The sequence below is a fragment of the Balaenoptera borealis genome, assembly GCF_965194805.1.
Source record: "Balaenoptera borealis genome assembly, chromosome: 8".
Classification (NCBI taxonomy): Eukaryota; Metazoa; Chordata; class Mammalia; order Artiodactyla; family Balaenopteridae; genus Balaenoptera; species Balaenoptera borealis.
This window is the reverse complement of record NC_138865.1, coordinates 56,287,822-56,309,496: the sequence shown is the minus strand read 5'-3', so window position 1 is coordinate 56,309,496 and position 21,675 is coordinate 56,287,822. Positions and strand designations below refer to the sequence as shown.

Here is a 21,675-nt window from a genome sequence, read left to right as displayed (position 1 = left end):
ACACATAACATAAAATTTACCATCTTAACCATTTTTAAGTGTACAGTTCAGTAGTGTTAAATATATTTACATTGCTGTGAAAGAGATCTCCAGAACTTTGTTGACTTGCAGACCTGCAACTCTGTTTTTTAATAACAACTGCTTAGTGCTCCCTTATCCTAGGCCTTGGTAACTACCATTCTATTCTGTGTATCAGTTTGACTACTTTAGATACTTCATATAAGTGGAGTCATCTGGTATTTGTCCTTTTGTGACTGATTTGTTCCATTAGGCATAATGTCCTCAAGGTTCATCCATGTGGTAGCATGTGACAGGCTTTCCTTTCTTTTGGGCGCTGCTGGGGGCTGCATTGTGCTTCATTTTATGTGTATAGCACATTTTGTTTATTCATTTGACATTTAGGTTGCTGCCACTTGGCTATTGTGAATAGTGCTGCTACGAACATGGGTTTACAGGTATCTCTTCAAGACCCTGCTTTTAGTTCTTTTGAATGTATACCCAGATGTGGGATTCCTGGATTATACGGTGGTTCTGTTTTTTATGTTTTGAGGAACCCCCCCCGTACTGTTTTTGAGAGTATTTTTACAGTCCCAACAACACACAAAGTTTCCTACTTCTTCGTGTCCCAGCAAACACCTGTTATTTTCTGCCTTCCCTTCCCTTCTCTCATTTCCCTTTCCTTCCATGTTTCCTTCTCTCTTTCTTTCTCTTTCTCTCTTACATCCACCCACACACCCACCTATATATCTATCATTACTCTTTTTTAATAAATGGGAATTTAAGAAGTATAGATATACCTCAGAGATATTTTGGGTTTGGTTCCAGACTGCCACAATAAAGTGAATATTGCAATGAAGTAAGTCACACAAATTTTTTGGTTTCCCAGTGCACATAAATGTTATGTTTACACTATACTGTAGTCTGTTAAGTGTGCATAGCATTATGTCTAAAACAACAGTTTACATATCTTACTTAAAAAAATATTTTATTGCTAAAAACAGCTGTCATCTGAGCCTTTAGCAAGTTGTAGTGGTAACATCAAATATCATTCATCACAGGTCACCATAACAAATACAATAATAATGAAAGAGTTTGAATTACCAAAGTATGGCACAGAGACATGAAGTGAGCAAATGTTGGAAAAATGGCATTGATAGACTTGTTTGATGCAGGGTTACCACAATCCTTCAATTTGTAAAAAAATGCAATATCAGTGGAGTGCAATAAAGGGAAACATGATAAAATGAGATATGCATGTACTCATAGTGCTATCTTGGCTGAAAGCCAATATTTTTATCTTCAAAAGTTCATTCTAGTTACTGCAGGGAGAATATATGAGGTATAGGTGCATTGCTAGAGTAGATTTTTAGTGCTTGACCTAAAGCTTGTTGCTCGCTTTTGTAAATAATGAACGTATAGTGTATTTTGGGGTATCTCTACTTTTAGATAAAATATTTATTTAATATTTTATGAAAATAAATTAATTTTATAATATATTTTTGAGAAAAAATATTTTTGAAAAAATGTACATCAGTTTTTTTTTTAACATTTTTATTGGAGTATAATTACTTTACAATGGTGTGTTAGTTTCTGCTGTGTAACAAAGTGAATCAGCTGTACATATACATATATTCCCATTTCTCCTCCCTCTTGCGTCTCCCTCCCACCCTCCCTATCCCATCCCTTTAGGTGGACACAAAGCACCCAGCTGATCTCCCTGTGTCATGCGGCTGCTTCCCAATAGCTATCTATTTATATATGTACATGCCACTCTCTCACTTCGTCCCAGCTTACCCTTCCCCCTCCCTGTGTCCTCAAGTCCATTCTCTACATCTGCATCTTTATTCCTTGTACATCAGTTTTACAATTGTTTCAAAATGAAAAAATGATTTAGAGAATTATCAGGAGGAAAAGACCAACTTTGAACTTTAGGTGAAATTTCACCACAATCAAGTGAACTCAGCATGATCTGAACCTGAAACATTGTAAAATTATTTTTATTTTTTTGCTGCACCATTTTTTCTTCTCTGAGTATCTGCATTTAAAATTGAGGAAATAATAAAATATCTATTTGTTTTGAGTAATATTTAAGTAAATGAGCTCATTTTTTCTGTTCATTGTAATAACTTTTTTTATTGTATAATACTTTGTTTATTGTAATTTTAATAAGTAAATTTCTACATAGATTTTCAAGTTTATTAGCTTCAGATTCTTAACTTTCACACCAGGAGATGATGATACTTTTACAGTTTCTGAAAAAAGTAACCTGTGACTGGTGTAAAATTTATTGATTGTTTTAACATTTTTTAATTTAATGAAAACAAAAAAGTAAACTTTAAAGCACTACTGATTTTTCACTGTTATTTTGTGGATTAGTTAAATATAACGGACTTTTAATTTTATTTATTTATTTGATATTTATTGTATTTGTGATATGAGTGCTCTAATTTTAGGCCTTTGAAGACAATTTAATTGAAGCAAGGAAAGAAATTGAAGTATCACAGAGTAAATATAATGCTCTGTCATTACAGTTGAATAATAAACAGACTGAACTTATCCAGAAGGATATGGATATTACCCTGATCAGGCAAGTATACTCACTCCTTAATTTAACATTTTAGAAAGGTCCTTTGTTGTGCAGAATGCCAGCATTTTTGTTTATTATTAACACCCTAAAATGACAATATATGTCTTCTGTGAGTACTTATGTTTGTGCGTTGAAATTATCTAGAATTAACGTGGACAATCAGGGGTTTCACAGGACTGGAAAAAATCATGCTCAAAGAGTAGCCTTGGTTCAGTTTTTAACAAGGAGGATGCATTCATTCCTTGTTTCCTTCTAAAATTCCTACCCATGCATTATGTAATATTCATTACTGTTATAATGAATAATAAAGGAGTGATCCAGTTTTGAAGTTTTATTTTATTATGTTCTAAATAGTTTTAGTTTGTGAAATATTCTTTCTATATCAAAATACTTAATTTTGTAGCACTACTCATAAAGTGGAAGTACTTGAAAAACTTGTTTTTAAGTGTTTTGAAAGATGTTAAACTACCTATTTATTTTATAATAATCTTATCAGAAAATAGTGTTAGAACAGATCATAAATATATATATACACATATACATACATATGTTATACATATATACACACATGTATGTATGTGTGTACATTTTAAAATTTGAACTAATTAAAATAAATCATACAAAGTTTATCACATACCTGTATAAGCACAATTTCATTCTCTGAAATATGTCATATATTTATGTATGTAATATACTATATATATTATGTTTACATATGATGTATAATTACAATTAACATTATATATAATTATGATATTATACATAAATATTTATTTATATTTATATATAGTGTATTACAATATATATATTGGGGCAGGATTTTTGCTTGGGTATTAGATTAATACATATTATTATATATTATATATTTATATATATAATATATATTAATTTATATTATACATGTTTTATTATATATAAAAATATATAAGCATTATATGTATATATTATAAATAAAAGCAAAAATCCATTGTGTCACATTTTAAAAATCTTTTTACCATGGGGTGAGGAAAAGTATTTCTTTACAGATGATAGACTTTATCCACTCATGGTATAATTTTTTTAAGCCAGTAATTTGATGAAGTCAAAAAAGTAATTCTAAACAGTAACAGAATCTTAGTTTTAGAAGCAATCTTAAAATTTTTAATTATTCCTATCGTCTTCTCTATAAAAAAAGCTTTTAGTCTTTGCTTGATACTTTTAGTTTATAAGTTTCTCAGTACTCTTCAAGACTGTTCTTTTTTTTTGTTCAAATTTGTACATTGTTTCATATATTTATTTGACATTTGCCTTTTTACAGTATGCACCCATTTGTATCTTGGTTCCTTATCTAGAGAATCTCAGGAACAGTCTAATCCGTTCTGTAGTTCAGACCTTCAAATAATAAAATATAACTTTATTAATAAGTTTTTTTGTTAACTTATTAACTGCTTCTGTTTCTCATAATTTTTCATGTATATGTTTCACAGACGTTATATTGTTTTGGGTTGCCTTTCTTTCTCTCTCTCTTTTTTTTTTGTTAGTAAAAGTATGTAATATAAAATTCCCAAATAAATGGTTAAGTGGAATATTATGCAGCTGTAAAAAAAGAAAAAGGCAGCTCTGTATATATTTGCACAAATCCTCCAAATTAAAAAAGTGAAAAAAGCAAGTTGTAAAAAAGTGTGAATAGTTTGCTACTGTTTCCTTTAATAAAGCACATTTGTATGTGCACAGACTTCTGATAGAATACGGAAGGTAAGGGGGCTTTTGGAGAGGGGAATTGGGATTGGGGACAGGTAAGACAGGGAGACTTCCTCATTAAATGGTCTCTTGTAACCTCTGCACATGTGGCCTCTTAAATTTTAAAACATTTTCCTCGATTCAAGGACTCCCAAGGGTTGTACTCTGGCTATGAATGTAAATGAAAGCTGCTGCGTTAATTTTTCTACTTAGCTCTTGGATAATCATTAAAAAATCAGATAAAAATAATCTCTGTTTGTTTTGGAGCTGTAGTCTCAAGATCAATTAGTATTATTGCAGGTATTACGTAAAGAAGATTTACTACAGTTTGCATTAATGTAATCTTGTGTTCCTTGCAAAAGTTCCAACTGAGAGGAGGTCAGGCAAAAGGAAATTAACCTGGGCTTAAAATGTGCTCATGGGTAATCCAGGCAGTTTACTAAGAGTTGACTGTAGTTCAATCTAAATTTACCAGGGAACTGTCATTATCTGCCAACACCACTCTCTCAAGCAGACTGCCCACACGGCTGCATTTCAACCCTCTTCATTGTAAGAGTGAAACACAGCCAAGCATATTTTTCATGTCTTGTAAGTGTCTGTACTTTTCTTCCACTCTCAGTTGAAAAGACCTACATCTAACTTTATTGTTTTTTTTTTTTTTTTGGCTGCGTTGTATCTTCGTTGCTGCGTGCAGGCTTTCTCTACTTGTGGCGAGCAGGGGCTACTCTTTGTTGTGGCGTGCGGGCTTCTCATTGCTGTGGCTTCTCTTGTTACAGAGCATGGGCTCTAGGTGTGCAGGCTTCAGTAGTTGCAGCATGCAGGCTCAGTAGTTGTGGCTCGTGGGCTCTAGAGCACAGGCTCAGCAGTTGTGGCACGTGGGCTTAGTTGCTCCGTGGCATGTGGGGTCTTTTTGGACCAGGGATGGAACCCGTGTCCCCTGCATTGGCAGGCAGATTCTTAACCACTGTGCCACCAGGGAAGTCCCTACATCTAACTTTTGATCTAGTTAATATATTTTCAGTTTGGCTATATTACAAAATTCAAAAAGTAAAATTTATGAAAGAACAATAATTTGAAAGATCACTAAAACAGACTTGTACAATAAGCTATAAACTCACCATATTTGGTTATCCTGAGCATTAAATCTTTTGACTATTTTTACAAATGGGTGTTATGACAACATAACATTGTTTTTCCTGTATTACATGAAATAATATTTAAGAATTAAATTCCCCTGAGATAATAAAAAATCTTCTTAGAAGAAGTATATGTATTCCACCTTCCAGTGTGATATGGTGTCCAGATATCAAGGACATCTAAATAAAAATAAAATCTTGGAGAAGTTAAATGCTAATATTTTTCAAAAATATCCTAGGCAAATTGTACAGATTAAGGAATAAAAATCACATTTAAACCAATCCACGTGGATTAAACTACTGTTTCTATCACTGGGCTATGACAGTTACAATTCCACAACTTTTATAATGTGACATAATGTGAAGGGGAAAAAAAAACCACCTCAGTTTTCCAGGTCTTTGGAGAGATCTGGGGCAAAGCAATCAGAATTCAGTAACAGGATTTTCTCAGCTGAGCTAAGGACAGAGAATAGACGGTATGAGTCAACTCCCTGGCTGACTGTTACCTTTGGCCAAATAAGGAAAATGTCTTCTACAGCCAAAGGGAGATGGGAAACTCAGTAGGTGGATGGATTTCAGATTTGCACTAAAATTGACTTCATTTGGGATGCGGAAACGTCTAGGTGAAGGCTGGTTAATTGATAATTGACATCTCCTCCCAGTCTCTGCTCTCAGACACTGAGTTGATTATGCTTCTTAAATACTTTATGAACTCCATCCTGATCTCTTCCGGTCATCCTTAAGATTCGAGTGCACCAGCTTCAGCTTGTTCAGGGGTGGCGCCAAAGCTGGGTTTGCTTTGTCACTTCCAGAGCCTTGTTTATGGTGTGCAGTTAACAGACACTGAGTATCCTGTAAAAACTGCTGCTGGACGAAGCAGGAATACCACATCTCAATTTCCTTCAGGTGGCTTGGGATGTCAGCATTGAAGACGATCACCACCCCATAAGAGTTCTTCATCAGGGCAGGCCAGCAAGACTCGAACTTTGGATCGCCACCACACTCCCAGAGCTCAGAGTCATACCCCGTGCCTTTGTTGTTGCTGGTAACATATGGGTTCTCAAATTCCAGGATCCCCACTCCTTGGGTTGGGTTGTATTTGGTGATGTCAGAAGATTTTGTCAGGAAGTTGGCCCAAACGGTTTTTCCACTCTCACAGGGCCCCACGAAGAGGATCTTGGTCTTCAGCATTGTGGTCTGCTGCCCAAAGACCTGCCAGAGCCCACCGAGGCGCTGCCAGAGCCCTTGCTGCTGTCAGGCCAGAGCCTGGGTTGCCTTTCTGAATGCATTCCATCTTGTCAGAGTTTGTATCATCAATATTCTTCTTAAAATATGACACCTGTAGCTACATAAAATATTCCAACAAGACCTTTCCATTTTAAAGTATGATGGTTTTAAACTATTGGATGGAACATGTGGTCCATTCTAGGGTACAGTGCAGTGTTATGTGAATGGGATTTGAAAAATTATGTTTTCTACTAAATTTTGCACCTGCGTTTATCTGTATACTTGAATTTAGTGTACTGCAAGAACTATAAGCTGCAGTTAATAAGGCAATGATATCCATAGATGGACATTTTCTTACAAGATGGTAAAAAGATGAACTGTGTGTAATTTTAAGTGTTAGATTATAAGGACTCAAAAAGGAGGAGGTAATAGCACAGAGCTGGAAGATTTCAGAGGACTTTGACTCAGACCCTCATTATAGGGTAGTAGTTGAGATGTCTTCAGTGTTTTTCCTGAATTGTCTGAATAATAATTTGCTGAATACACTACATGTCTCCTTCATTTTTATTTCTTGTGGGTGTGCGTATGTGTGTGGTGGTTATGATATACCAGCATTACTGTACTGAATCTGTATATTGTGCACAAGACATACCAAGCCATAACTGTAGGAAAAGTGGTCTAGGCACTTTCTTATTTGGATATACGTTTACTTGTTGATAAATGATGGAGTTGACCTAGCTTTATTTCTTTATGGGTTTATTTCTTTGAATTCCTAATTATTTGCATATTTATTGAATAATTAATCTGTGTTACCCATTGTGCTATGGAATATTGCTGTGAACTACCACAAATGATTTTTACCTTGCATTAGAGTATAAATAACAAAATAAATAAATAATATACATGTCTGTAACATATATAGAACATCTTAGTATAAACCTAGAACTTGCATAAAAGTCAGTAACCAGTTAAGTTGCCTAACTAAAATTTTTGCCTGGCTGGTAATGATTCAGCAGTTACATGGAGAGTGAGCTAAATGAATAGCTTACCTTCCATTGAGAAGGTGGGCATCCGGATTGCTGGTGTTCCTAGGCACTTAGCAGAAGCAAGTGTAAATTAACTCTGGAGGATAATAAAGCCATTCTGTCCTCAAATTATGTGTACAGTTTTACAAACTAATGTCTAGCACATAGTCAGAAATATCAAGTATGTGGTAAACCAATAATAAAAATTAAAAGGCGTAAGAACTGGAGGAGATTGGTTCAAGATGGCAGAGTAGAAGGACATGTGCTCACTCCCTCTTGCGAGAGCACCAGAATCACAACTAACTGCTGAACAGTCATTGACAGGAAGACACTGGAACTCACCAAAAAAGCTACACCACATCCAAAGACAAAGGAGAAGCCACAATGAGATGGTAGGAGGGGCGCAATCACAATAAAATCAAATCCCGTAACTGCTGAGTAGGTGACTCACAAACTGGAGAACACTTATACCACAGAAGTCCACCCACTGGAGTGAAGGTTCTGAGCCCAATGTCAGGCTTCCCAACCTGGGGGTCCGGCAATGGGAGGGGAAATTCCCAGAGAATCAGACTTTGAGGGCTAGCGGGATTTGATTGCAGGACTTTGACAGGAGTGGGTGAGAGATTCCACTTTTGGAGGGCACACACAAAGTAGTGTGTGCATCAGGACCCAGGGGGAAGAGGCAGTGACCTATAGGAGACTGAACCAGACCTACCTGCTAGTGTTGGAGGGTCTCCTGCAGAGGCGGGGGGTGGCTGTGGCTCACTTTGGGGACAAGGACACTGGCAGCAGAAGTTCTGGGAAGTACTCCTGGGCGTGAACCCTCCCAGAGTCTGCCATTAGCCCTACCAAAGAGCCTGTAGTCTCCAGTGTTGGGTTGCCTCAGGCCAAACAACCAACAGGGAGGGAACACAGCTCCACCCATCAGCAGACAAGCACATTAAAGTTTTACTGAGGTCTGCCCACCAGAGCAACACCCAGGTCTACCCACCACCAGTCCCTCCCATCAGGAAGCTTGCACAAGCCTCTTAGATAGCCTCATCAACCAGAGGGTAGACAGCAGAAGCAAGAATAACTACAATCCTGCAGCCTGTGGAATGAAAACCATATTCACAGAAACATAGACAAAATGAAAAGGCAGAGGACTATGTACCAGATGAAGGAACAAGGTAAAACCCCAGAAAAACAACTAAATGAAGTGGAGATAGGAGGCAACCTTCCAGAAAAAGAATTCAGAATAATAATAGTGAAGATGATCCAGGACCTCTGAAAAAGAATGGAGGCAAAGATCGAGAAGATGCAAGAAATGCTCAACAAAGACCTAGAAGAATTAAAGAACAAACACCTAGAAGAATTAAAGAACAAACAAACAGAGGTGAACAATACAATAGCCGAAATGAAAAATACACTAGAAGGAATCAATAGCAGAATAAGTGAGGCAGAAGAATGGTTAAGTGACCTGGACGACAGAATGGTGGAAATCACTGCCGTGAACAGAATAAAGAAAAAAGAATGAAAGAAATGAAGACAGCATAAGAGACCTCTGGGACAACATTAAACCCACCAACATTCACATTATAGGGGTCCCAGAAGGAGAAGAGAGAGAGAAAAGACCCGAGAAAATATTTGAAAAGATTATAGTTCAAAACTTTCCTATCGTGGGAAAGGAAATAGCCACCCAAGTCCAGGAAGCGCAGAGAGTTCCAGACAGGATAAACCCAAGGAGAAACATGCCAAGACACACAGTAATCAAATTGCCAAAAATTAAAGTCAAAGAAAACTTACAAGCAATAAGGGAAAAACGACAAATAACATACAAGGGAACTCCCAAAAGGTTGACAGCTGATTTCTCAGCAGAAACTCTACAAGCCAGAAGGGAGTGGCACGATATATCTAAAGTGATGAAAGGGAAGACGCTTCAACCAAGATTACTCTACCTGGCTAGGATCTCATTCAGATTTGATACAGAAATCAAAAGCTTTACAGACAAGCAAAACCTAAGAGAATGCAACACCACCAAACAACTCTACAACAAATGCTAAAGGAACTTCTCTAAGTGGGAAACACAAGAGAAGAAAAGGACCTACAAAAACAAACCGAACACAATTAAGAAAATGGTAATAGGAACATACATATCAATAATTACCTTAACTGTGAGTGGAATAAATGCTTCAACAAAAGAGAGAGGCTCACTGAATGGATACAAAAATAAGACCCATATATATGCTGTCTACAAGAGACCCACTTCAGACCTAGGGACACATACAGACTGAAAATGAGGGGATGCATAAAGATATTCCATGCAAATGGAAATCAAAAGAAAGGTGGAGTAGCAATACTCATATCAGATAATACAGACTTTAAAATAAAGAATGTTACAGGAGACAAGGAAGGACACTACATAGTGGTCAAGGGATCAATCCAAGAAGAAGATATAACACTTATAAATATATGCACCCAACATAGGAGCATCTCAGCACATAAGGCAAATGCTAACAGCTATGAAAGAGGAACTCGACAGTAACACAATAATAGTGGGGGACTTTAACACCTCACACCAATGGACAGATCACCCAGACAGAAAAGTAATAAGGAAACACAAGCTTTAAATGACACAATAGACCAGATAGATTTAATTGATATTTATAGGACATTCCATTCGAAAACAGCAGATTACACTTTCTTCTCAAGTGCACATGGAACATCGTCCAGGGTAGATCAAATCTTGGGTCACAAATCAAGCCTTGGTAAATGTAAGAAAATTTAAATCATACCAAGGATCTTTTCCTACCACAACACTGTGAGATTAGAAATAAATTACAGGGAAAAAAACTTAAAAAGCACAAACAGATGGAGGTTAAACAATACATTACCAAAATCAAAGAGGAAATCAAGAAGTACCTAGAGAGAAATGGCAATGAAAACATGACGACCCAAAACCTATGGGATGCAGCAAAAGCAGTTCCAAGAGGGAAGTTTATAGCAAAACAATGCTACCTCAAGAAACAAGAAAAATCTCAAACAATCTAAACTTACACCTAAAGGAAGTAGAGAAAGAACAAACAAAATCCAAAATTAGTAGAAGGAAAGAAATTATAAAGATCAGAGCAGAAATAAATGAAATAGAAACAAAGAAAACAATAGCAAAGATTAATAAAACTAAAAGCTGGTTCTTTGAGAAGATAAACAGAATTGACAAACCTTTAGCCAGACTCATCATGAAAGAGGGAGAGGACTGAAATCAATAAAATTAGAAATGAAAAAGGAGAAGTTACAGCTGACACCGCAGAAATACAAAGGATCATAAGAGACTACTACAAGCAACTCTATGCCAATAAAATGGACAACCTGGAAGAAATGGACAAATGCTTAGAAAGGAATAAACTTCCAAGATGGAACCAGGAAGAAATAGAAAATATGAACAGACCAATCACAGGTAATGAAATTGAAACTGATTAAAAATCTTCCCACAAGCAAAAGTCCAGGGCCAGATGGCTTCACAGGCGAATTCTATTAAACATTTAGAGAAGAGCTAACATCGATCCTTCTCAAACTCTTCCAAAAAATTTGTAGAGGAAGGAACACTCCCAAACTCATTCTACGAGGCCACTGTTACCCTGATACCAAAAAAAGACTGCACTTCCCTGGTGGCGCAGTGGTTGAGAATCTGCCTGCCAATGCAGGGGACACGGGTTCGAGCCCTGGTCTGAGAAGACCCCACATGCCGCAGAGCAACTAGGCCCGTGAGCCACAACTACTGAGCCTGCACGTCTGGAGCCTGCGCTCTGCAACAAGAGAGGCCGCGATAGTGAGAGGCCCGCGCACCGCGATGAAGAGTGGCCCCCACTTGCCACAACTAGAGAAAGCCCTCCCACAGAAACGAAGACCCAACACAGCCAAAAATTAATTAATTAATTTTTAAAAAATTGCAGAGGAAGGAACATTCCCAAACTCATTCTACGAGGCCACTGTTACCCTGATACCAAAACAAGACAAAGATACTACAAAAAAAGAAAATCACTGACCAGTATCACTGATGAATATAGATGCAAAAATTCTCAACAAAATGGTAGCAAACAGAATACAACAACACATTCAAAGGATCGTATACAATGATCAAATGGGATTTATCCCAGGGATGCAAGGATTCTTTAATATATGCAAATCAATCAGTGTGATACAACATATTAACAAATTGAAGAATACAAACGATATGATTATCTCAATAGATGCACAAAAAGCTTTTGACAAAATTCAACACCCATTTATGATAAAACTCTGTAGAAAGTAGGCATAGTGGGAACCTACCTCAACATAATAAAGGCCATATGTGACAAACCCACAGCAAACATCATTCTCAATGTTGAAAAACTGAAAACATTTCCTCTAAGATCAGGAACAAGACAAGGATATCCACTCTCACCACTATTATTCAACATCGTTTTGGAAGTCCTAGCCACAGCAAACAGAGAAGAAAAAGAAATAAAAATACAGATTTGAAAAGAAAAAGTAAAACTGTCATCGTTTACAGATGCCATGATACTATACATAGATAATCCTAAAGATGTGACCAGAAAACTACTAGAGCTAATCAATGAATTTGGTAAAGTTGCAGGATACAAAATTAATGCACAGAAATCTCTTGCATTCCTATTCCATAACAATAAAAGATCAGAAAGAGAAATTAAGGAAACAATCCCATTTACCATTGCAACAAAAGGAATAAACCTACCTAAGGAGATAAAAGACCTGAACTCAGAAACCTATAAGACACAGATGAAAGAAATCAAAGATGACACAAACAGATGGAGAGATATACCATGTTTTTGGATTGGAAGGATCAATATTGTGAAAATGACCATACTACCCAAAGCAATCTACAGATTCAGTGATATCCCTAGCAAATTACCAATGACATGCTTTACAGAACTAGAACAAAAAGTCTTAAAAGTTGTATGGAGGGCTTCCCTGGTGGCGCAGTGGTTGAGAATCTGCCTGCCAATGCAGGGGACACGGGTTCGAGCCCTGGTCTGGGAAGATCCCACGTGCCGCGGAGCAGCTGGACCCGTGAGCCACAGTTACTGAGCCTGCACGTCTGGACCCTGTGCTCCGCAACAAGAGAGGCCGCGATAGTGAGAGGCCCGCACACCGCGATGAAGAGTGGCCTCCGCTTGCCACAATTACAGAAAGCCCTCGCACAGAAACAAAGACCCAACACAGCCATAAATAAATAAATAAACAAATACTTAAAAAAAAAAGTTGTATGGAGACACAAAAGACCCTGAATAACCAAAGCAATCTTGAGTAAAAAAAAAAAACAGCTGGAGGAATCAGACTTCCTGACTTCAGACTATACTACAAAGCTACATTAATCAAGACAATATGGTACTGGCACAAAAACAGAAATGAAATATAGATCAATGGAATAGGATAGAAAGCCCAGAGATAAACCCATGCACCTATGGTCAACTAATCTATGACAAAGGAGGCCAGGGTATACAATGGAGAAAAGACAGTCTCTTCAATAAGTGGAGCTGGGAAAACTGGACAGCTACATGTAAAAGAATGAAATTAGAACACTTCATAACACCCTGCACAAAAATAAACTCAAAATGGATTAAAAACCTCAATGTAAGACTAGACACTATCAAACTCTTAGAGGAAAACATAGGAAGAACACTCTTTGACATAAATCACAGCAAGATCTTTTTTGACCCACCTCCTAGAGTAATGGAAATAAAAACAAAAATAAAGAAATGGGACCTGATGAAACTTAAAAGCTTTTGCACAGCAAAGGAAACTATAAACAAGATGAAAAGACAACCCTCAGAATGGGAGAAAATATTTGCAAATGAAGCAACGGACAAAGGATTAATCTCCAAAATACATAAACAGCTCATGCAGCTCAATATTAAAAAAACAACCCAATCAAAAAATGGGCACAAGACCTAAATAGACATTTCTCCCTAAAAGACATACAGATGGCCAAGAGGCACATGAAAAGATGCTCAACATCACTAATTACTAGATAAATGCAAATCAATACTACAGTGAGGTATCATCTCACACTGGTTAGAATGGGCATCATCAGAAAATCTACAAACAACAAATGCTGGAGAGGGCATGGAGAAAAGGGAACCCACCCTCTTGCACTGTTTGTGGGAATGTAAATTGATACAGCCACTATGGAGAACAGTATGGAGGTTCCTTGAAAAACTAAAAATAGAATTACCATATGACCCAGCAATCCCACTACTGGGCATATACTCAGAGAAAACCATAATTCAAAAAGAAACATATACCCCAATGTTCATTGCAGCAATATTTACAATAGCCAGGTCATGGAAGCTTCATAAATGGCCATCAACAGGCAAATGGATAAAGAAGTAGTGGTACATATATACAATGGAATATCACTCAGCCATAAAAAGGAACGAAATTGGGTCATTTGTAGAGACATGGATGGACCTAGAGTCTGTCATACAGAGTGAAGTAAGTCAGAAAGAGAAAAACAAATATTGTATATTAATTCATATATGTGGAATGTAGAAAAATGCTACAGATGAACTGGTTTGCAAGGCAGAAATAGAGACACAGATGTAGAGAACAAATGTATGGACACCAATGGCAGGGGAAAGTGAGAGTGGGGGGGTGGTGGTGGGATGAATTGGGATTGACGTATATACACTAATATGTATAAAATAGATAACTAAGAAGACCCTGGTGTATAAAAAAACAAAATTCAAATTTAAAAAAACTGGAAATGAAAGATAAAGACCTAGTTATTTGCCTATATATGACTAATTAACATAGCAACCCCCCCAAAAATTTATAGAAATATTTCTATAATTAATATGTGGATTCAGCACACTTGGTAGATACAAGGTCAGTGTAGAATATTCAAATGCATTTTTTATGTCAGCAAATAATTAGGAAATAGACTTGAATATAATTTATAATATAGCTAAAAATATGAACAGCAAATATAATGAAAGATATGAGTTACCTCTATACAGAGATCTGTAAAACATTATTGAGAGAAATAGAAAGTCTAGTATGTACAGATAAATACAGAGTTCATGATTTGCAAGACTCAGTATGATAAAGATGTCTATTCTCTCCAAACAGATATTGAGATTCAGAGGAGTACAAATTATCAGCAACAGGAAACTATTACTACCCCCAGGCCAGAAGGGGCAAGGAGAGGAGCTTTTACTGGATCTCTGAGAGAAGTCTAGCCCTGGGAGAGAGGCTGACTAGTAGGAGAAGTATTCTTAGATAGAGGAACAGAGACACTGCCAACTGTGGCTCATTGGAGAGGGAGATAGGGAAAGAAATACCGTGACCTCTTTTTCCTTTACCCTCTAATCATGGACCAGCACTTTCACCTACTCAAATATAAACCCAGAAGAAAGGGAGCCAATGTAATGTAGTCTGTGGAAGTTGGCCTCTCAGGCTAGATTGTAGGCTAGAGTACAGAGAGTAATAGTGTGGAGATGATGAATATTGGATAAGAGAATATGTGGTGCATTCTCCGTTTCTGCTCTTTTTCAGAGCTTTCCTGGGCATTTATTGCTTAATTAATTTTTCCATATAAACTTTAGGTTAAACTGGCTTATTTTTTGTTTGCTATTTTATTAGGGCATCAAATTTAAAAGCAAACTGAAGGAGAATTGCCATCTTGATGATGTCAGTTTTTCTGTCCCAGAGTATGGGAATGCCATTACATTTGTTTCAGTACCTTTCTGTCCTTATGAAATGTTTTGTTCCTTATGCTGGTTTTGATCTTCTTAAATTTTTATTCCTAGCCCTTTCGTGGTTTTTGTTACTGTTTTAAATGGAATCTTTCTTTCCCATATAGTTTCCTACTGATTTTCCTTTTATTACTTGTTGTTTTTGCTGTGCTATTTTGTTTTGATGTGCTATGATTTGGTGGGTAAAGTGTCCAACAAAGTTATTTTGTTTTTACTGTGAATTGTACTTTTTAGTTTTTTCTGTATAATTTTTTTTGCCTTGAGTTTTAATTCCTCTGAAATTAATATTGCTATTCTTTTTTTGGGTTTATATTTATATGGTAACAAACTAAGTACATAATTGTTTAGGTATAATGATACATGTGAATTATAAGAAAATACATGTAGTATGGAGAAGTACAAAGAAGATGGAAAAAATTAGAGTTAAAATACAACACCAGAGGAATAATAGCCATTAAAATTTTATTAGAATCATTCTATATTTTTCTCAACACATATTTATAGATTGAAGAGTAGGTAAACAAGTTCTTAGATAAAAGGGGCTGTATTGAACATTTTTGTTTGTTTGTTTTTGGCTGCATCGGGTCTTCATTGCAGCACATGGGATCTTCGTTGTGGCATGTGGACATCTTAGTTGCGGCATGAAGGCTTCTTAGTTGCATCATGCGGACTTAGTTGTGGCATGAGGACTCTTAGCTGCTGCATGCACGCGGGATCTAGTTCCCTGACCAGCGAGTGAACCCGGGCCCCCTGTATTGGGAGCATGGAGTCTTACCCACTGGACCACCAGGGAAGTCCCGAACATGTTGTTCTAATAAGTGATAACTTCAGTTTTTGTGATATAATGGAACAATAAGACACTAAAGTGAAATTGAAAGAATTATTAAATCTCAGATAATTTTTTCTTCTCTATAAGAACCACTAACTATTTTTCTAAAGCTAAGAAAGAAATGGCATGAAAAAAACTTTGGAGGTTGATGTAATTATGTTTTTTTAAAAAAAAACTACATTTCATCTTTAATCGGATTTGATACCCTGCTACATACACTTAGTAAAATAGGACATATATTCAACCATTTTAACTCCTTCTCATTTTGCATCTCAAGATTTATAACCTTTATCTCCTCATGTATAATCACAGTGCCTAAAGATATTTAGGCTTAGTTTTCTATATTGCTTCCGTGCTCTTCACTAAACTTTTTACTCTTGATGTGTTTATTCCTATACTCAATTTTGATTCATCTTAAAGGCCCATTTTTACCAGGGCCTTCTCTGTTACTGGAGTATGCTTTCTCCTCCATTAACATCAGATTTAGCCATGTGACTTATTTAGGCTTGTGGAATGAGTGTGAAAGTGACATATATCATATCCTGGCAAGTGTTTTAAAAGAGTCATTGCTTGAATTGCCTTTACTTTTTGCCCTCTGCCATTAGAGTGGCGTATTACTAATGCCGTCTACTGCTCCAGTTTGGGTCTTAGGATAGGGGAAATCCACATGTAATGTGAGCAAGCAAATCTTTGTTTTTGTAATAGTAAGTTTTTTTTTTTGGTAACTGCAAAATAACCTATAGATGCTGTCTGAAACCCTTTGTCAGTCTTTGCTATCAACTTTGATGTCTAAAGGGATATTCCTAATTTATCCTATGGCTCATTCAATCCCTTAGTAAACATCACGGTAACTGAGCAGTACAGTATTTTTAATCAGCTTAACATTCTTTTTTTTTTTTTTTTTAATCTTAAAAAGTATTTAAAAAAAAATTTTTTTTCACACACACTGTATTTTATTTTTACAAGAGATAAATAAACTGACACCAAGTATTGTAAATGGATGACCACAACAAAAGCAACAATGATTGCAATTACCAAACACGAAACACACTCATACTGTGTCATAATATTGACAGAAACATAGATCAATGGAACAAGATAGAAAGCCCAGCGATAAACCCACGCACCTATGGTCAACTAATCTATGACAAAGGAGGCAAAGATATACAATGGAGAAAAGACAGTCTCTTCAATAAGTGGTGCTGGGAAAACTGGACAGCTACATGTAAAAGAATGAAATTAGAACACTCCCTAACACCATACACAAAAATAAACTAAAAATGGATTTGAGACCTAAATGTAAGACCGGACACAACATTCTTCTTGAGATGGGAAGAAGTGTTGTTGGTTCTCAGCATCGTCTCAGCTCAACCCGCACTTTCCTTTATTCTTTTTAATCCATGTCTGGAGGAACTTATCAAGTTTGAACCTACCAATTAATTTTACTTTCCATAGTTTTGGTTTGCCTCATAACTTCTCTCATTATGGATTTTAATGCTATTACGACATCTTTCTTTCTTAACAATCCTTCTTTATGTTATCCTTATCATTTCATCCATTCAACAACTGTCTTATCCCATATATCCTAGAAAACAGAGGCTGAGTGAAGGTTACTGATTACTTACTTGAGAGATTCAATTCCAAGGCAGAGTGAGTGAGAGAAGAATAATCTGAGGCAGGGAAGGATAAAGAGTATTTCAAGGAAACATTATTGTGCTGGCCACTGCTTCATGATGAGCCATGAAGAGATGTCAGGTGGATTGAATTAGCCACTCAGGTTGATTCTGGACAGACTGTAGAAAGAAACCATGCCCTATAGCAATCCATCAGATAGAAAAAACAAAAGAAACAAACAAAAAAACTCTTCTTGTGTTTTATCTTCCATTGATCAAAGTTTGCTGCTTATACCATGCCTGTGTTGTAGCATTTTATCCTAATCTGGAAGTGGTACAAGGAGACAAATATGCTAGGCATGCTGGTGGTTGACCTCAAGTGATGGAGCCACATGAGCTGCATAAATGTTATAGGCTGAAATGGTAGTTAATAGTCTGAGGCAGAGCAAGGGACTAAGAATCTAGGAGGCTGGTGAGCTGAATCTGAAAAGGTGTATAAGATGTGTCTAAGGCAACAACAAATATTTAATAGGCTACAGGAACTATGCTAGGTTGTCCATTTATAGCAGTGAGCAAAAAAGTCCCTACCTTCACAGACATTTTTGTTAAGATTATCTTCACATCTTGGCTTTCTATTGAGATAATTCAGAGAAGTGCAATGGTTTCTTTTTCATACATTTTCTAGACCTTTCTTACAATTCCTTCAGTAACTCCTACTCAGAGGTATAATTTTCCTCTGAGTATGCACAATAAAATTTCTTTTTTCTTAATTCTAAATACTCCTCCTTTTAAATAAGTCCTGTTTGTTTTTCTTTACTCATTTTCAAATGAAGATAGGTCTGCACAAATTCCGTGTTTTCCAGTGGTCCAGATGTATGTTTCCAAAGCCTTAGTTGCAGCTTACTTTGATACTGATCAAGTTCCACTTTCATATTTGCAACATTGTTGTACATTCTATCTCATCTACTTTTCAGAGGGTGGTGTGAGAAGACACAAAGAAAGAAACATTTATACATGATATAAAATTATGCTTCCATTCCATTTACTGAGATTATGCCCAGAAAATAGCACAAGATGAGAGATAAGAATATGATCTTCTCTTAGTTGATTTTTACTCCCCAACTGTCTCATAGTATGAACATCTCCCAACTCAAGTGTTTCTTCTGATTAAAGATACTTATATTTTGTTCCAAATGACCCTTAAATCCAAGCCAATTACTGATTCTGTCCCTCTCTTTAAGAAAAAATATGTTCTATTATTAGAAGAGAAATAAGTTTTCTGTGTTTTGTATTGTATTGAAAGATGATATGTATTATCTTCATTTACTTAGATCATTTACTTAGATCTCTTGGCTAACACATATCTTGACTATCTATGCTGTTGGAATTTTATCCTACAGCTACTGCCTATCTCCTTTGATAACTCTTGCCAGTGTTATTCTTGAAAAATGACAATACTCAGCAAGAATCATTACTATGTGTCTCTTCTCTCCCTCTCTTGTATTGTATTTTCTCAAGGCATGGCCATTATTGATTCTCTTCTTTCCCTTCCCCCATTTTTGGACTATTATTTTCTACAGGTTTCAGTTTTTTGAATAGTTACAGAAAAAAAGTGCTATAGTCTAAATGTTTGTGTCCACCCAAAATTCATATGTTGAAATTCTAATGCCTAATGTGATGGCATTAGAAGGTGGGGTTCTTAAGGAGGTGCTTTGGTTATGAGGGTAGAACCCTCTTGTAAAAAAGACCTCCCAAAGCCCCCTAGTGCCTTCCACCGTGTGAGGATGTAACAATAAGTGTGCGACCTGGAAGAGGGTCCTCACTTGACTATGCTGGCAGTCTGATCTCTAACTTCCAGCCTCCCCAACTATGAGAAATAACTTTCTGGTTTTTATAAACTACCTAGTCTGTGCTGTTTTGTTATATCAAAAGGACTAAGGCAGATGGTGTATGTACATGTATCTGTGTGGGTTCAGGGGTTTCTGTTGTATCTGGAGAACATTAATATTCTAAACCTGTAAAAAAGCAGAGCTCCGGAATTCCCTGGTGGTCCAGTGGTTAGGACTTGGCACTTTCACTGCTGTGGGCTGGGTTCAATCCTTGGTCAGGGAACTGAGATTCTGCAAGCCGTGTGGCACGGCAAAAAAAAATAAAATAAAAATTAAAAATAAATAAATAAGCAGAGCTCATTTCTCCCATATTAATATTCATCCATGTTCAACATCTGTTTGCATATCTTTTATGTTTCTTCTTTCTTTTAAGATTTATCTTATGTGAATGAATCACCAGTTTGAGGTTATAAGTAAAGAAAAGTCTCCATTAAAAATACTCTCCAAAATATATACTATAATGTGTACTGTGAAATACATCTCTATAAATATCTTTCTCTTCAAATTTATTTTACAACATATTTTCCAGTTTTATATGATCTGTATCACACAGGATTCACCACCACAGGAATCTGGAAACCTCTATCCTAGAGGTGTGGTTTTCCTGGACCCTTAGGGCCATGAAGACTGTCACTCCACTTCATTTGTCCTTCTACTTACCAAGTTTACCCTGGGTGGGTTGGAAGGAGTGATTTCACCTTGTATTGCTCTCCATCCTTCTGACAAAAAACTTCATCATTTCCTTCAAGATGGGTTAGAGGAGTCACAGGAATCCCAGCCTAGGCCCCTGAGGTGACAGACTAGTGGTGCTTTAAGGAACTTTTGTTTGAAAACTTAATTTACCTTTTTGGATTCTTTTTAATATATTTAAGTTTCTATATAATATAAAATGAAAGGTTGAGTTACCCTGTATTCAGAACTATCTGATAGTTGGCATCAGTGCTTATTAATTCTTGGAACTGAAGTGTAACTTAATTTCAATAAGAAGGTGGTAGTGTGACTGTATATCCAGGGTTTTTATTACTATCAAGCTATAAAAGAAAATTGGCAAGTGTTTGGCTTTGAAAGTCATAGTAGTTCTATCAATACTTTGTAGGTGTATGTGATAAATATTAAATACTTCATATATTATTTCTCTTATTAATATGTTTGCCTGCAGTAAAAAATAATAGATGAAAAAACTGGAGGCCGATGTATAACTTTAGATGAACAAAATTATTTAACTAAGATGATCTTTATTCATGCTTCTCTCTATTTATTGCTTGCTTTGCACAGGAAGGAGTTGCAGGAGCTGCAGAATCTGTACAAACAGAACAGTGCACATACAGCACAGCAAGCAGAACTGATCCAGCAGCTTCAGCTTCTGAATATGGACACACAGAAGGTACTGAGGAACCAGGAAGATGCTCACACAGCTGAAAGTATATCGTATCAAAAAGTATGCTTTTATTCTGTCATAAAAATGTAAATTTATATGTGTGAACTTATAAAAATATATAGAATTCAAATTTTTGCACATTTCAATATTGCTTTATTACTCCCTTTTATATTGCTTCTTCAAAATTAAAAATGAAATATGATTCAATTTGGTAATATTCAAAATTATGTGAGTGTTTTTTATGGCTGTTAGGCTGAAACATTCAAAATATACATGCAAATTTATTCTGTAGGATATTGTTTTTATAAATTGGAGTTTTGATACCTACTATGAAACATACTAGGACTGTAGTCCTCAAACCATGAAGGATTTGGAGAATGGGATTATTCAGCCTTCTATAGTGAGAAATTATTCAACAAGTATGATTCTAGTTTATGACCTACAGCAGTCTTTCAATTATAGAATTTGCACATTATTTTATTGGCAAATCTGCACAAACACAAATGGGTAGGCTGATG

The 21,675-nt window shown here is 36.2% G+C and overlaps 1 protein-coding gene and 1 pseudogene across 7 annotated transcripts in view; one reads left to right on the top strand and one right to left on the bottom strand.

Annotated features, from left to right (window-relative positions):
* Positions 1-21,675, top strand: part of CNTLN (centlein) — a 371,323-nt gene that overhangs the window by 123,188 nt on the left and 226,460 nt on the right. For all 6 annotated transcript variants that reach the window (XM_082401583.1, XM_082401582.1, XM_082401581.1 and 3 more), the window contains exons 6-7: positions 2,454-2,591; positions 21,059-21,217. In XM_082401583.1, the coding sequence (XP_082257709.1) occupies positions 2,454-2,591; positions 21,059-21,217 (297 nt within the window). The remainder of the gene's footprint in view (positions 1-2,453; positions 2,592-21,058; positions 21,218-21,675) is intronic.
* LOC309633175 (intraflagellar transport protein 22 homolog pseudogene) lies at positions 3,832-7,732 on the bottom strand (annotated as a pseudogene). Its single transcript has one exon. The product of its transcript is annotated as an intraflagellar transport protein 22 homolog pseudogene (transcript).